General features: G+C 51.7%; 1 protein-coding gene across 1 annotated transcript in view; it reads right to left on the bottom strand.

Annotated features, from left to right (window-relative positions):
• TMEM181 (transmembrane protein 181) overlaps positions 1 to 15926 on the bottom strand; it is a 60991-nt gene that overhangs the window by 18092 nt on the left and 26973 nt on the right. Inside the window, exons 2-5 of the mRNA XM_052645646.1 lie at positions 11925 to 12028; positions 4914 to 4969; positions 3386 to 3476; positions 2050 to 2171 (exon numbers count right to left, since the gene is read on the bottom strand). Of these exons, the coding sequence (XP_052501606.1) occupies positions 2050 to 2171; positions 3386 to 3476; positions 4914 to 4969; positions 11925 to 12028 (373 nt within the window). The remainder of the gene's footprint in view (positions 1 to 2049; positions 2172 to 3385; positions 3477 to 4913; positions 4970 to 11924; positions 12029 to 15926) is intronic.

The raw sequence follows: 15926 nt of genomic DNA, 5'->3' as shown, positions 1-15926 counted from the left end.
ATAGCTGAATCACTTTGCTGTACAGCAGAAGGGAACGCAACACTGTAAGTCAACCCTACTTTCATAAACTTAAATGATAATATGTCACCTGAATAAAAAGGTGAGTTAATGCAACCTGAACTGACATTTTCACAAATACACTAGTGCAGGAGGCACGCTAGTGAGGACACGACTCCTCAGAGCCCTCCGCCTAACCTTCCTTCCTCTGTGGCCCATCTCTGCAGTCGCTGTCGGATGCATGGGGTGAATTACGTGTTTTCCTTTTCTCCCCTGGCCTGTGGCTCCCACGCAGAGCCCCTGCGGTCTCCGTGGTGTAGTGTGTGTACCCACGGACCGTAGTGTGTGTACCCACGGACCGGCCGAGCCCCAAGCTTTCATCCTTTAGGATCAAGAATGGGCCTGCTCGGGTCTCCCCGGCGGATGTGGACGTGGACTCAGTGGCCAAGCCAGCCTGGGGCCGTGAGGAACACGCAGGCCTCCCAGTGGCACCTGCTGGAGCCACGGCTCCGACTGGGGCTGAGTCACCTGCCCTTGGGCAAGGCTTCCTGAGCCCGGGATGTCCTGAAGACGGCAGGAGGGCAGCTGGCAGGGCGGAGAGCTGCCCCAGGGGACAGGAGAGGAGGCAGAGGAGAGGGGGGTGCGCGGTGTCTGCGGGGTGGAGAAGGCAGCTGCTGGGCCGGTGGTCCCCACAGCCCCCACGCCCACCGTCCCTCCTGTCTATCCTGTGTGGCGGGGAGGGGGGGCCCCGGGCTCTCATATCAGCACAGACAGCTCCAGCTCTCGCTTCCTCACCCACCTCCATCCTCACCGCTCTCCACCAACCCCCAGGGAGGGCATGGCCCCCCAACTTTACAGATGAGGAAGAGACATTTCAGAAACTGGCCCACTGTCCCCGCTAACACAGGGGATGAACGGAGGAGGAGGAGGGGGCCAGCTCCATGGCCTGGGCCTCCCCAGGGGACCCAGGGCAGGGTCTGGGCTCAGCTGAGCAGCAGACACCGCCTGAGTACAAGGGGCGGGGCGCACCGTCAGCTCCGCCTCCAGGGGGCCTGGTCTGCTCAGATGGCGGTTCTGACCCGCCTCAGGACCGTCCGGCAGACATTGATGCAGAAGCGCCAGAGCCAGCGGCCAGCCTCGGACAGGACCACTCCCATCTGAACGCCTTCACGCTGGGAAAGGCTCCCCAGCCTCTCCCGTTACTACCAGGTGTGCGTGGATGTCCAGGGCACAAGCTTCGGAACAAAGCGCCTGGGCTGAAGGCCTGGCGCTGTCACTCACTCGCCATCTGTGTCATCCTGGGCCAGGGTCCCGCCCTCTCTAAGCCTCAGTTCCTCCTTCTACACAAGGGGGCTCTGGGACAGTTCCTGCCCCAGGAATGGAATGAGACCACGTGTGGAAAGCACCGCCACGAGGCCCTTCCTGATACTATAACCAGACGCGATCTCTTCGGGGCGCCCCGTGTTGTCCACGCCCCTCCTTGACCTGTTAGGCTCCGACAGAGCCTCCGTACTACAGCAGGACCTACTTCCCACTCTTTGGGTTTCAACGGAACACGGTGCCCTACAATGAGGGCTCCTTTGCCGCTGTGGGCCCCCCCCCTCCCAGCCCGGAGCCACATGCTGCACCTGGGGCGGATGCTCAACAAAGGCCAGCCGCTCCCCACGAGGCCTGGCTCCCAGTGCCCCACGTGGGTCGGGACGTGCATCCCACAGCTGGGAACAACCCAAGGCCCGAGCGATCCAGACAGACCACGGACAGCGGCAGACCATGCTCACGTGAGGCAGGGAGCCCATCAGCGGGCATCTGCGGCCATGCCAGACAGGCGTGACACAGACAGCACAATCAGGCGTCAGAGTGCGTGCTTGTGTGCGTGTACTGTGTGAGCACATGCGTGTGTGCCCATTTCTAAGAATTTATAAGGTCTTGGTGCATGGGTTGGGTAGGTCTTCCATGCAATCAGTGGTGTGACTTAGCTTCTTTACCTAAGAAAGCAGCTCCACCCACAAGAATGCGGCAAGACTCCGCCACGCACCGGTCGCATGGACTCACCTCTGCACACGTGAGCGTCCGCGTCCGGTTGTGAACTTTGTTATGGATGAACTTGGTGGTCCCGTCCTGAGCCACACCATCAACCTTAACAGTCATGGTGAAGGTTGTCTGAATAGATGTTTCTACAGAAGAAGAATCCCGGTGTCAGAGTCCACGAGGGCCGGTCACACCAGCAGACACGCCCGCCTTCCTGGATGTGTGTCAGCCCAGGGAGGTCCCTCTGCGAGTTGGCAAAGCTGACACCCGCCAGCAGAGTCGAGCCCTCCCTCGAGGGTCTGCCTTTGACCCACCACCAACCTTCATCTCACACAAGGCCAAGTTATTTCATGGCTGATAAAGTTATATATTTTACTTTCCCGTATACATTTTAATCTAACTTCATACCAAGATAAACGTAAGTTTCTTATTTTTCTGATTATATAATCTCTTATTTTTCTGATTATATGCTCATTGTTAAAAAAACATCTAGGAACACAAATACAAAGATATACATAAAGTATTAAACGTATAACCCCACCACCCGGGAAACTATGATTTCATGTTTGGGTCCATGCTCTCAGACGGTTTTCTAGACACATAAATGTGTAGTGCTATCGGATTTTTTAATGCTTTTTAAAATGTTACAAAAAGGGGTTGATTTTTTATTCTAAGCATTTTTTTTCCACTTAATTTACTGTTCATTGGGTTATCTTTCCAATTCTTTCAACTGAAGCACCTCTCTGAATCACAGTATGTAGAGAACGAGGTGGCCTATGCTCTCAGTTCTCGGGAGCTGCCGTGGGTGGACAGAGTGAGGTCATCGCCAACGGTGGGTGCTTTGGACGGGATCTCTAGGCCTTTGCACCACAGGTGTTTTGAGGCCAGCTAATTCCTCACTGTGGGGAGTCTGTCCTGTGGCTTCAGGATGGTGAGCAGCATCTCTGGTCTCCACCCTCTGCTAGCAGCCCCTGCCCCCCAGCTGTGGCGGGCATAATGTCACAGTGTCCCGGGACACTGTCAAGTGTCCCTAGGGCACCAGGACCTAGTTCTCTCCTCGGAAGCCCCTGGAGGAGGCTGCCGCTGGAGCATCCACAGTATGCAGGCTTTGAGCCAGGCTGCCCAGCACCCCTGGGCGAGGCCTGGCACCCGGAGCACGACCAGTAGCCCTGAGGGCCTCCTAGGGCTTCCGGAGGGCGGCATCATCACTTGCCCTGGAGGACATTTAGGTGGCTTGCAACTTGCTGGTATTAGAAAGAATAATCACCATCATTACAATTCATCTTTGAGCAGTTGCTAGAAGATTTTAAAGCTCTTTGAACCTTAAAAAAAAATCATTCTAAAGTGTCAGGCTTCATACCTTTTGATTGATCCAACTCGACAACACACGTCAGCCATAGCTGCTGATTATATGTAGACAGAGGTTTGGAAAATATTTGAATTGGCTTTAGCTGAGGCAGAAAGAAAGAGAAGTCAAGTAATCCGAGTGACTTTTTCAGTTGAGTCTCCAAATGCCTCATCTTAAACATACAACATTCAAATTTACACAAAAGGTTGAAACATTAGCTTTGGAAACAGAAACATGTAGTTTTCCTTTAGACAATGTAAGTAAAATTCTGCCGTCCGAAAAAGAATGGACTAACTTCTCCTGCAGTTCTCACCAACCACGTCTAAGCAGGTGGTTTCTACCCTCTACAGCGCTGGGACAATATAACCACTTAAATAACAAGAAAAGGCCTCCTTGGAGAAAAAAAAAAATTAAAGTGCATATGATGATGCAAATAATAAATTAACGAAGGATAACAATGAGTATTTTCATATTCACAAGAATCATTTTTTTAGTATCAATATGCCAGGTGTATCACCGACGTGTTATTTTCAGCTTTCATGGTCCTAGAAAGAAAAATTAGAGGGGCCCACATTGCCAAACAGTGAGAGATTTTACTTTCTCAGGCTCCTAAATCACTGCAGATGGTGACTACAGCCATGAAATTAAAAGATGCTTGCTCCTTGGAAGAAAAGCTATGATAAACCTAGACAGTGTATTAAAAAGCAGAGACATCACTTCACCCACAAAGGTCTCCATAGTCAAAGCTATGGTTTTTCCAGCAGTCATGTATGGATGTGAGAACTGGACCATAAAGAAGGCTGAGCACCAAAGAATTGATGCTTTTGAACTGTGGTGTTGAAGAAGACTCTTGAGAGTCCCTTAGACTGCAAGGAGATCAGTCAATCCTAAAGAAAATCAACCCTGAATATTCATTGGAAGGACAGATGCTGCAGCTGAAGCTCCAATACTTTGGCTCCTCACCATAGAGCTGACTCACTGGAAAAGACCTTGATGATGGGAAAGACTAAAGGCAGGAGGAGAAGGGGACAACAGAGGATGAGATGGTTGGATGGCATCACCGACTCAATGGACATGAGTTTGAGCAGGCTCTGGGAGTTGGTGATGGACAGGAAAGCCTGGTGTGCTGCAGTCCATGGGGTCACAGAGTCGGAAACAACTGAGAGACTAGACTGAACTGAAGGATATTTGAACAAAAAGTATGAATAAAATTCCAATAAAGATTAAAAAAAAAAAAGATGTGCACATGAGAGGAATCAGGATGAGCTAACCAGCCACTGGAAATGAACTGCTGCTCCCTAAGGGGTAACACCACCATGCATCCTCAGCACTGAGGTCACAGTTACAGCAGAAAAGGTAATTTTAGCAAATTAGGACCCAGAGGCCAGCAGCTGAAGGTCAAGTAAGACATGTGTGTTGCCTGAGAAGCAAGCTGCAGGGCAAGGAGGAGGTTGATCTTAATGGCCCTCTAAGCAGGACCATTTCTTGGTGACTCAGAAATTTACAGGGCCCACCAGCTGCCACTTAGACCCAGTCTTACCTTTTTGCTATTATTTAGTGAAAAATTAGCTGCAGAAGTCTGGATCACTTTGGGTCCTAAAGCATAGCAGAGAAAGAAAAAGCAGGTTATAACTATATTGACAATTCATCTATTGATTTTTTTCCCAAATGCCAAGAAACTCTCATATATTATACAGAAGTAGTCTTTTTCCTGGTCTGTCTTTGGAGGCTTTATACACACATACACATATATACACAAATACACATATATACGTATGTAAAATATATAAACACATGAACACAGACATACAACATCCACTCCGCTGCACACGATGACCTCCCAGCTCAGGCGAACAGAACGTGACACCACACGACACACCCGATTTCCACGGGGTTCCGTGCGCAGTCCCCTCACTGGCCCCTGCTCTCGGGGAAGGCTCTCTCTGCAGTGTGTGGATTTAAGAAAGCACCAGTGACACAGATACCATCTATACAGCTTGTATAAAGACTTCCACTGAAAAATTATACACCTCAATCCATTCACCGAATTAATCCAACCTTCCAAAAATATTAAGTTGAGGATTTTAAGAAGGCATGACATATACTAATATGTTCTCAAGGTTTTTACCAAAACAACAGAGAATCAAGCTTCAAAGAATCTCACGCCGTGATATTTCAGAGCTTTTTGGCCTTAAAAGTCGTCGTCAAAGGAAACACCGTGAACCTGATTTGATTCAGAACCGGACTGTGCTGTAGCAAACCCTTGGCAGCCTGCTGGTGTTCCAGGCTGTCCTGCGGCCACGCCCAGCCTGCTGCCAACCACCCTCTGCTTGGAGCAGGAGATGCCCGAGTTAAGAACTCAACCGGGGCAGGAGCACCCCTCTGGGGTATGTCTACGCAGGCTGAGCGAGACAGGAAGGAGGCTGGAACCCAAAGACAGGCTCATTTCAAACTGACTCACAATCGAGTGTGCTCCTGCCCCAGGAAGTGAGGCAGTCTCTCAGGAAGGGTTAAGAACTGGGAGTCAGGAGATCTTGACTCGAGTCCCAGCTAAAGGCTCTCTGGATCTCATTCCCTCATCTGCAAAGCCCAGTGGCTCCTCAGACGCTCCTAACTCTGAAATCCTGACGGCCTCAGTCTACAAAGTAACTTTCTTTGGCGCTAGTGGCACAGAACCTGCCTGGCAATGCAGGAGACACAGAGACACAGGTTCCATCCTTGTATTGGGAAGATCTCCTGGAGAAGGAAATGGCAACCCACTCCAGTATTCCTGCCTGGAAAATCCTATAGACAGAGGAGTCTGGTGGACTCTGGCCCACGGGATCACTAAGTGTTGGACATGACTGGGCACACATATCAGCAGAAAGTCACTGGGAGCAGAGGGCTTGTGATGGCGATTTTGTATTTACCCTCGACTGGGCCCATGGTGCCCAGATACCTGGTGAAGCATTACTCTGGGCGTGTCTGTGAGGGTGTTTCTGGATGAGACCACCTTCTGAATCAGCAAACTAAGTAAAGCGGGCTGCCCTCCCAGTGTGGGTGGACCTTGTCCAAATCGGTGAAGCCTGGACACAGCAAAAGCGGAGTCAGGGAGGATTCGCTCTCCTCTCCTCTGTCCTCCAGCTGGTAACACGAGCCCTCACCCCTCTTCAGACGCAGGAACTACGTTGTCGGCTCTCCTGGGCCTCCAGCTTGCCAACTGTGGAAGCTCTCAGCCCCCACAGTAACGAGAGCCAAGGCCTTATGATAAAGTATCCCTCTCTTATCTCCCCTCGCCCTCTGTAGCTCCCATTGATTCAGTTTCTCTGGGGAACCTTGACTCACACAGATTCTGGTACCCAGAGCGGTTCCCTAGGATCGGCAGGGAGAGGGTGAGTTTTCTACACTGGCTCTGGGGGTTCTGGAACTGACTCTCTAATCTGATTAAAGATGCTAACGACTGTATGTCCAGTAGTAAAATGAGCACGGATGGTCCAGGAACATATGCAAAATATTTTCATTAGATACTCCTAACCAGCCATTTATTACAAGGAGCAAGGAGTTAAGCGACTCTGTTTAGGGATACTTCAGAACATTCTTGGAAAACTAACAAACATAATGCGGATGGCGGCTTGCCCCTCATGTCACTGGACAAGGTGGTGAGAGACAAGGATGGGCTCAGGGACTTGAATTCTCAGCTCAAGGGCCGCATGCCTGATCTGAAAGCGCCTGTGTGGGCCCCGACGGACACCCTTGTTTCCTACGGCCACAGGGCTGAGACTTCTGAAGATCACACCGGAATCTCATCCTGCGACTGGCTGAGTTACAGCCCAGCTGAGCAGCCAGCCTCGCAGGCAGTCTCCCTGCTGAAGTGACTGTGCTGACGGGAGAGAACAGGAGGCTGTTCCAGGGACACACGGGAGGGTCCTGACGAAGCTGGGTACACTAAATTCCCACGAGTCCTTTCCCAGCGGGACACTCTCCCCATTCCCCTTGGAAGGGGCCTTCCCGCCTCCTCCTGAAGGACCAGCCCTGCCCCGCCTAAGCAATCAGGGACGGCTCCTCAGAGGCAGTGGCCACACGGGACCACACCGCTTCTCCACGTGACCTGCCCTCTTCACCTCTAGGCCTGTAACTAGACTCGCATCCCAGCAGGCCCCGGCGGGGGGGTGGGGGGGGGGGCACGGGAACCGTGAGGACGCACGCTACGTGCCTGAAGAACGACCTGAGTTTCCTGATTTATGCAGACAGAAATCCAGGGAACACGGTGTGCGACGACAGCGGAAGGAATGTGAAGCCGTCTCAGGCCCATCGGATGGATATGGGCTCACTAAGCAGAGACTCTGCACTAAAAAGCTGTAGCTCAGGGAGTCGGAAAGGGCTGCCAGGGTCTGACTGGGTGGTTGGCTAACACAGGGACCCAAAGGTGGTTCCACTGAGTGAATCAGAAACGCTGCACCTGCCCGGGTGCAGTGTATGGCGGGGGGGGGGGGGGGGGGGGGGGAGTCACAGACTTAGGGGGTGGGATTGCTAGGGTGGATCTGTCATTTAAGACCTACCGGGAGAGTCCAGAAGACATGCCTTTCACCACTGGTGTGATTTTGCATCCCTAAAGGGCTCTATGATTGTCCTGCTATGCAGGCCGGGCCTTACCATGGGAACTACGGCCCCCAAGCTGGGAAACAAGATGCAGGGGCAGGAGCTGGATCCCAGGGGAGGCAGGGGCCACGAGGTGACACCAACTGCCAAAGGCATGGTGGGCGTGCTCACCGTGACGGACAGCAGAGTCATGGCAGTCAGACAATCTGATTCCCACAGACCTATGGTGTGAGCTACCTGATCGGGGTGGTCCAGATGTGAAAGACACAGGAAGCCCAACAAATCCTTACTTGATCTGCATAAGCAGCAAAGTTCAAGTCAAGCGTACAAAGGTCTAATGTACGTCATAAAAATAGAGAACCATAACCCAGCAGCAGTTTCCAAATATGAGCCAGTTTACAGACCCAAAGGCCCCTGAACAAAGGGAAGGCTGGGTCTCCTTAAGAAAGCACCCCAGTGCACCACCAAACACGTGGACTGTCAGTCATTCTCCCGGAGGAACCTCAGGTCTTCTACTAGGACAAGCACTGGGGAAAATCAGATGATTAATTTGGCGAACTGCTGGACACTGGCTCTGAACTGACGCTGATTTTAAGAGACTCAAAACTCCGCTGTGGTACCAGAGTAGGGACCTATGGAGGCCAGGTGATCAATGGGATTTTACCTCAGATATGCATCACAGTGGGCCCAGGGGGTCCCCAAACCCATCCTACAGTTAATTTCCCAGTTCCGGAATCCATAATTTGAATAGAGAAACCCAGCAGCGGTCAGAGCCTGCACCCCCCCCCCCCCCCCCCCCCCCCCCCCCGCCCCATGGTTACCTCTATCCTATGCTCACGGCTCTCACCCCTTATCTGCTGCACTGGAACCGGTTAAACGGTCTGTCTCCTCCATCAAACAGCATATTCTGGATTCCCCAACACCCAGGGCAGGTCCCAGAGCAAAACAGACTCTTCCGACACAGAGAACATGGTCAAGGGCGCCCAGCGCTGCCAAGCTGAGCGTAGGCCTTGGCTGCTGTGAAGGGCAAGACCAGGGTCACCCCTCTGTGCATCACCTTTCGTGATGGGGTCATCAGGGGCTGAGAGCAAGTGGGTACAGTTAAGCTGAGCTGAATGGCACTGCACCAAGGTAACTGTAAATGATAAGAAGGCCAAAAACTGTTCCTCACCTCAGGGAACATTCCCAAATTTACTCTATGAAGACACCATCATCCTGATACCAAAACCAGACAAAGATACTATCAAAAAAGAAAATTACAGGCCACTATGTTTGATGAATATAGACAGAAAAATTCTCAACAAAATATAAACAAACCAAATCCAACAGCATAAAAAAAAAAAAGATCATACTCCATGACCAACTGGGATTCATCCTAGCGTCACAAGAATGGTTCAACACACGCAATGTGATATACCCTGTCGATAAAAGATAAAATCCACATGATCATCTCAATAGATGTGGAAAAAGCATCTGATAAAACTCAACATCTACTCATGACAAAAACTCTTATCAAAGTGGGTAAAGAGGGAACCCACCTCAACATAATACAAGCTATTTATGATAAACCCACAGTCAACACAATACTCAATGGCAGAACGCAGAAAGCCTTCTTGCTAAAATCTGGACCAAGGCAAGGAGGCCCACACTCACCACTTTTACTCAGCAGTGCACTAGAAGTCCAAGCAAGGGCGACTGGACAGGAAGAACAAAAGTTACCCGAATCGGAAAGGAAGCGGCAGAGCTGCCACTGCAGAGCGGCGACACAGTGCCACGTGCAGAGACCCCTGAGGGCTTCACATGAAACTGTCAGAGCTGATAAATCCAGCAAGGCATCGGGATACAAGATTAACATACAGAAATGAGCTGCATTTATTTACACCAACAATGAAAGATTAGAAAGGGAAAGTAAAAAAAAAAAATCCCTTTTAAAATCACATCAAAAAAATAAAATGCTTAGGAATAAACCTAGCCAAGGAAGTAAAAGACTTGCACTCTGAGAACTATAAACATTGGTAAAGGAAACTGAAGATGATTTAAAGAAATGGTTAAATATCCTATGGCCATAGATTGGAAAAATTTTATCAAAATGGCCTTACTACCCAAAGCAATCTACTGATTTAATGCTATCCCTATCAAATTACCCATAACAACTTTCACAGAACTAGAACAAATAATCCTAAAATTTATATAGAACCATAAAAGACCTGGGACTGCTAAAGCAATCCTGAGGAAAAAGAACAAGGCTGGAGGCATAACCCTCCCAGACTTCAGACAATACTATAAAATTAGAGTAATCAAGACAGTGTGGCATTCGCACAAAAACAGACATATGAATCAATGGAACAGAGAAAAGAGCCCACAGACAAACCCAGACGCCTGCTGTCAATGACCTCTGACAAGGGAGGCAAGAATGAATATACAGTGGAGAAAAGACCGTCTCCTCAGCAAGTGGTGCTGGGAAAGTGGACAGCTGCATATAAATCAGTGAAGTTGGAACACATCCTCACATCGTACACAAAAATAAACTCAAAATGAATTAAAATTTTAAATATAAGACATGATACCATAAAATTCCTAGAAGAGAATAGGCAAAACATTCTCTGACATAAAATCCTAGCGGTGTTTTCTTAGGTCAGTCTCCCAAGGCAACAGAAATAAAAGCAAAAATAAACAAAAGGGATCGAATCAAACTTACAAGCTTTTGCATAACAAAGGAAACTGCAAACAATATGAAAAGACAGCCTATGAACTGGGAGAAAATATCTGCAAATTATCTGACTGACAAGGTCTTAATTTCCAAAATATACAAGGAGTTCATACAACTCAAAAAAACCCCAAAAAACAAAAACCACCAATCCAAACAAAAACAGGCAGAAGATCTAAATAGACATTTCTCCAAAGACATAAAAGGTCTAAGTCACTCAGTTGTGTCTGACTCTCTGCGATACTATGGACTGTAGCCCGCCAGGCTCCTCTGTCCATGGAGTTCTCCAGGCAAGAATACTGGAGTTGGTAGCCGTGCCCTTCTCCAGGGGATCTTCCCAACCTGGGTCTCCTGCATTGCAGGCAGATTCTTCACCATCTGAGCCACAGGAAGCCCAAAGAAGACATACAGATGGCTGACAGGCCCAGGAAAAGATGCTCAACATTGCTAAGTACTAGACAAATGAAAATCAAAACTATAACGATGTCCCGCTTCACACTGGTCAGAATGGCCGGCATTAAAACATCTACAAATAATGCTGGAGAGGGTGTGGCGAAAAGGGAACCCTCCTACACTGTGGGTAAGAATGTAAATTCATACGGAGAACAGTACAGAGGTTTCTCAAAAAACTAAATAGAGAGTTGCTCTATGACCCAGCGCAATCCCACTCTTGTGCTTATATTGGGACAACACTATAATTCAAAAAGATACACGCACCTCTATTCACAACAGCCAGGCCTGGAAACAACCGAAATGCCCAGCGACAGATGAGTGGATAAAGCTGTGGCACACGTCTACAACTCAGCCATAAAAAGAACGGAATGATGGGGCAGCTACATGGAAGGACCTAGAGATGACCATACTGAGTGAAGTAAATCACAAAGAGAAACACAAAGACTGGGTGATACCCCTTTTATGTGGACTCTAAAATATGACACAAACTCATTTACAGAACAGAAACAGAGTCACAGGTACAGAGAACAGACCTGCGGTTGCCGAGGCGGGGAGGGGAGGCGTGAGAGAGCTGGCGTGGAGTCTGGGGTCAGCAGAGGCAAATTACAACATACAGGTAGACAAACAAGGTCCTACTATATACCACGTGGAACTACACTCAACGTCTTGTGATAAACCGTCAGGGAGAAGAACATGAACAAGAATATATATAAATATATGTATAGCTGAATCACTTTCCTGAACAGCAGAAACTCACTCAACGTTATAAATCAATTATATTTCAAAAAAACAAAAAACACAACTGTTCCTTACCTCTGATCCCAACGAAGATGGTCAGGCCGAAGCAGACGAAGAAGACGACGAACACCAGGACGAAGTGATGCTTGGAGAGCGTGTAGAGCCGCATGGGCGCCAGCCTGCAGGGAGAAGCCGGGGTGAGGGGCGGCAGGCGAGGGCCTCCCCTACCCGGGAGCCCCAGACCAGGCGACCTGGCTCACCAAACTGTCCAGATAACCTCAGGGACCACGGCCGGGCTGGGGGCCGTTTGGTGTGTTCTGGGCCCAGCAGGGCATGGGGAGGGTCCCTGCCACCCCGAGCTGCAGGGCCCCCAGGCCAACCCAACCCTCATGGGGGGAGGATGTATCTCAAAGTCCACTGGGGGCACACGGACCAGGTCAGAGACGCAGGAGGCTGACCCCCTCCACTCCCCCACCTCCAGCGGTCAGAGCAGGGCCCAGGCCAGAAGGCCCTAATCCCTTGCACGGGGACCATCAGCTGCCAGGGTCAAGCCTGGACCGGGGCGGGGTCGGGGGGTTCCAGGCACCCCCAGCATCACGTGTCTACCTCATCTTCTGCCAGGCCCCGGCTTCGGGCTTCCTGTCTAGGGTCCCTCTCAGCCTGAGACCCCTCGCTGGCCCCACCCATCAGGGTGAAGCTCGGCCTGGCCCTTGCTGTGGGGTCTGGGTTTGACGCGACTAGGCAAGCCGCCTGCAGGGATCTGAGATCTACGCCAACAGGAAAGCCTTCCCATCCCGAGGGTCCGTCCTAACACTCATTCCTCTGGCACCTCTTATTCATCCCTCCTTTCTTCTTTGGTCACAAGCAAACGGTGGTGTGAAAGGTTATCATGTCTCTTCTAGAACTCCCTATATCAGGGGCGGGCCAGTCGGGATGTGGCAGGGACCTCGACCAGCAGCCCCAGGCAGGCTGGATCGTGGGCTCCGAGGACCCTGACCCAAAGGGGAGGCTGCCCCCTATGCCAGAAGCCCGGAGAGATCAGAGCCTCTGGGGTTTTCCGTTTTGGTTTGCTCCACTGTTCTTTTTATGACCCAACGTTTCCTGGCCTGAGGAACTGAGGAAGCAGGAAGGAATTTCTCACGCCTTACGGGGCAGGCGGGGACGACACAATCCCCTGGAGGAGGAGACTCAGGCTCTGAACCAGCAAAGGAGGGAAGGTTGTTTGCTCTTTATCAAGTTCATAGCTGTGAGCACACACACACACCCCTTCCCTTGCAGACCCAAGGCCACAGCTGGCCGGGAACCCAGAAGGGCGGCCTCCCAGAGCAAAGGGCCCCCGAGTCCTCTGACGTAGTGCTGCTGACACGGAGTCAGCACTCTCCTGCGGGGCCTGCCAGGCCCGCGCGAGTGAACTTTCAGATTGGGCGGTCGGCAAAGAAACGAAGGAACAGGAGTCTTCCTGTCTGGGACTCGGGTGTGAACGCGGAACCATAAACAACCCCAGTGGGTGTGGGAAGCGAGAGCTCGTGAATTAAGTGGCCTGATCCCAACTCAACTTTGGGATCCTAAGGATGGTAAGAGGCCTGAAAGCCTGACACTATGAGAGCCAGGAAGGAAGAGCCAGCAAGGAAGTCCTTGGATTTGCAGGCGGGGAAACTGACAGATGGTAGATTCTTGCCCGAGATGCCACAGCTCTGCCCTCGGCAGTCCTGACGGTCTCCTGGGTCACACACACCCCACCCCCGTGAGAGGCCTCAGTGCACCCTGCAGAGGGAGGACTTGCTCGCAGGTGCACGCGGCGTCTCCACACTCACGCGTGCTCAGTCACTCAGGCATGTCCGACTCTTTGCGACCCCATGAACTGCAGCCCGCCAGGCTCCTCTGTCCGTGGGATTCTCCAGGGAAGAATACTGGAGAGGATTGCCATGCCCTCCTCCAGGGGATCTTCCCGACCCAGGGATCAAACTCGCATCTCTTATATCTCCTGCACTGGTAGGCGGATTCTTTACCATTAGCGCCACCTGGGAAGCCCTCCAGGCTCATAACAGCACACAAAGCTACATGGACTGGATGCTAGGGGACGTGCAGACATGCTCAGATGTCAAGGCCACGGCCCCAGTGAGGACCAGAGCTCTGACAAACATGCTGGATGAGGACACGCAGGGGAGCCTGGCGGAGGGGTGCAGAAACACCCAGCACCGTCTTCACCACTCCTCTGTATGCCTAAAGTTGTTTTAAACAATTACACCAAGTCACCCCCACCTGCTGCCCTCAGGGGCTCTGAGGGCGCCAAGGGCCTTCCAGCAGCTCAGAATAGATGACCTCTAAACAGAGGACAGAATAAGAATAGTTATATTTAATGCCTGAATTTAAAAACATATCATCAACAAGACGCATTATCGGTGATTTACTATAAAAGCACAGTTCCTCAGCAGGTGAGAAGGCTGAAGTTCCTGCAGCACACAGACCACTCTGGGTTTGCTTCCAATTTTCTCCTTGGGGGCTCAGTAAAAACCTGCCGTTTCCCTTTCCACTTCAATCCAATTTATTAGCTATTTTCCTGGCTCGGCAATCAAGTCTCACCCACCTGGGCAGAAAAAAAAGACGCCAAGGAGGCAAAATAAGCCCCCAGCGTGAGCGAATGGCATCGCACAGCCAGCCCAGCTGGCCTGGGTTTGCAGGGAATGGGCTGGGCCCCAGGCCTCATGTCTCTCTGCTCCCTACTTCCCGAGTGGCAGGACCCTACCTCACGCCGGAGGGATGTGGTGGCCCGGTGTCCTGGGCCAGGGGATACTGCCCAGACCACAGACAGGCTGACGACGTGCCCTCCTCCACCGGCCTACTTGCCACGTGTCCCTGAATGCTTTCAAACAGCTCACCCAGAGCTTTCAACCCGGCACCGCCGGCGCACACTGCTGACCCCAGTACAGAGAACTCTGAGAGGCCACCACAGATGGAAGAAACACGGAGTGAGGAGTCACAGGACTGCACGGGCCACCATCCCCTGAGGCCAGCCAGCATCTCGGGCTCTGTGCCTCCTGGCGTCCTTTCCTGGCCAGGCACCCAGGGGTCCCTCTGCCCAGCCCACCTCCCTGCTGAACTGCCCACACGTCCCCGCAGTCAAACTAAAGCCTAAACCTGCCCATACCCGAGCATGAACCCATGAGCAGACGGCCCGCAGCCCTGTGACTAGGCCACCAGCAGGCGGGTCTCTGCTCAAGAGGCCAGAAAGCGGTGCAGAAAAAAAAAAAAATGGACGCGGCCTCAGACCCTCCTGCTCCACGGTCGCCCACCCTCTTCTGGAAACTCTCCAGCCCGGATTCAGGACCCCACGCTGCGGACCCGCGGGCGCCCACCATGGATCTCCTGCTTTCTAACAGTCCTCCTGCCCTCGGGACGGTCCCCAACCTCCTGCCTGCCCCGGACCCCACTCAGAAACTGGCTCCCAAAACATCTTGGAAGTCCTACTTCACTTCACGGTCAAGAGGTTTGAAACTGAACCCATGAAAAAAACAAAATAGCATCAAGGAAACCTCAGCTTCTACTGCCTGTTTCCTGCCTCCCACCTTTCTCCATCCTGACATCCGAGCGCCCTGGGGTCACTCGCCGCCCATCTCTCACGTATCCGGCACCGCCAGCCCGGAAGAGGTTCATCCCGCACAGCCAGCCCGGAAGAGGTGTCGCCACGCTTCCTCCTCTCTGCTCCCCGCATGCCAGCCTCGAAGTCCAGGCCCTGGTCCCCCTCCCACGTAAGCCCGGGAACAGTCTTCCAGGTGCATCTTCCTCTGCGGGTATCACAGCACCGTAACATGTTACCGCGGCACAGAAGGCCTCCGTGGCTCCCATAGCCAACTCGACTCTGTTTAAACTCCTTGCTATGGGTTTCGAGGGTCCCCCCAATCCTTCCCTAAATTCCTACCACCCTGCATGTATCCTACAAGAATTACTACCTCCCTGAGTCATCACACCTGCTTTCTGAGGTACGGACTATTAACGGTCCCATTTCACAGATGAGAACGCTCAGACTGAGGCAGGTGACTTGTCCTGGATCTCAACGCAGAAAGAGAAAGTTAAAGT

Source organism: Budorcas taxicolor, chromosome 9, assembly GCF_023091745.1.
Source record: "Budorcas taxicolor isolate Tak-1 chromosome 9, Takin1.1, whole genome shotgun sequence".
NCBI classification, from domain to species: Eukaryota; Metazoa; Chordata; class Mammalia; order Artiodactyla; family Bovidae; genus Budorcas; species Budorcas taxicolor.
Note: the sequence above shows the minus strand (reverse complement) of the source record. Positions and strands in the feature narration are given on the sequence as shown.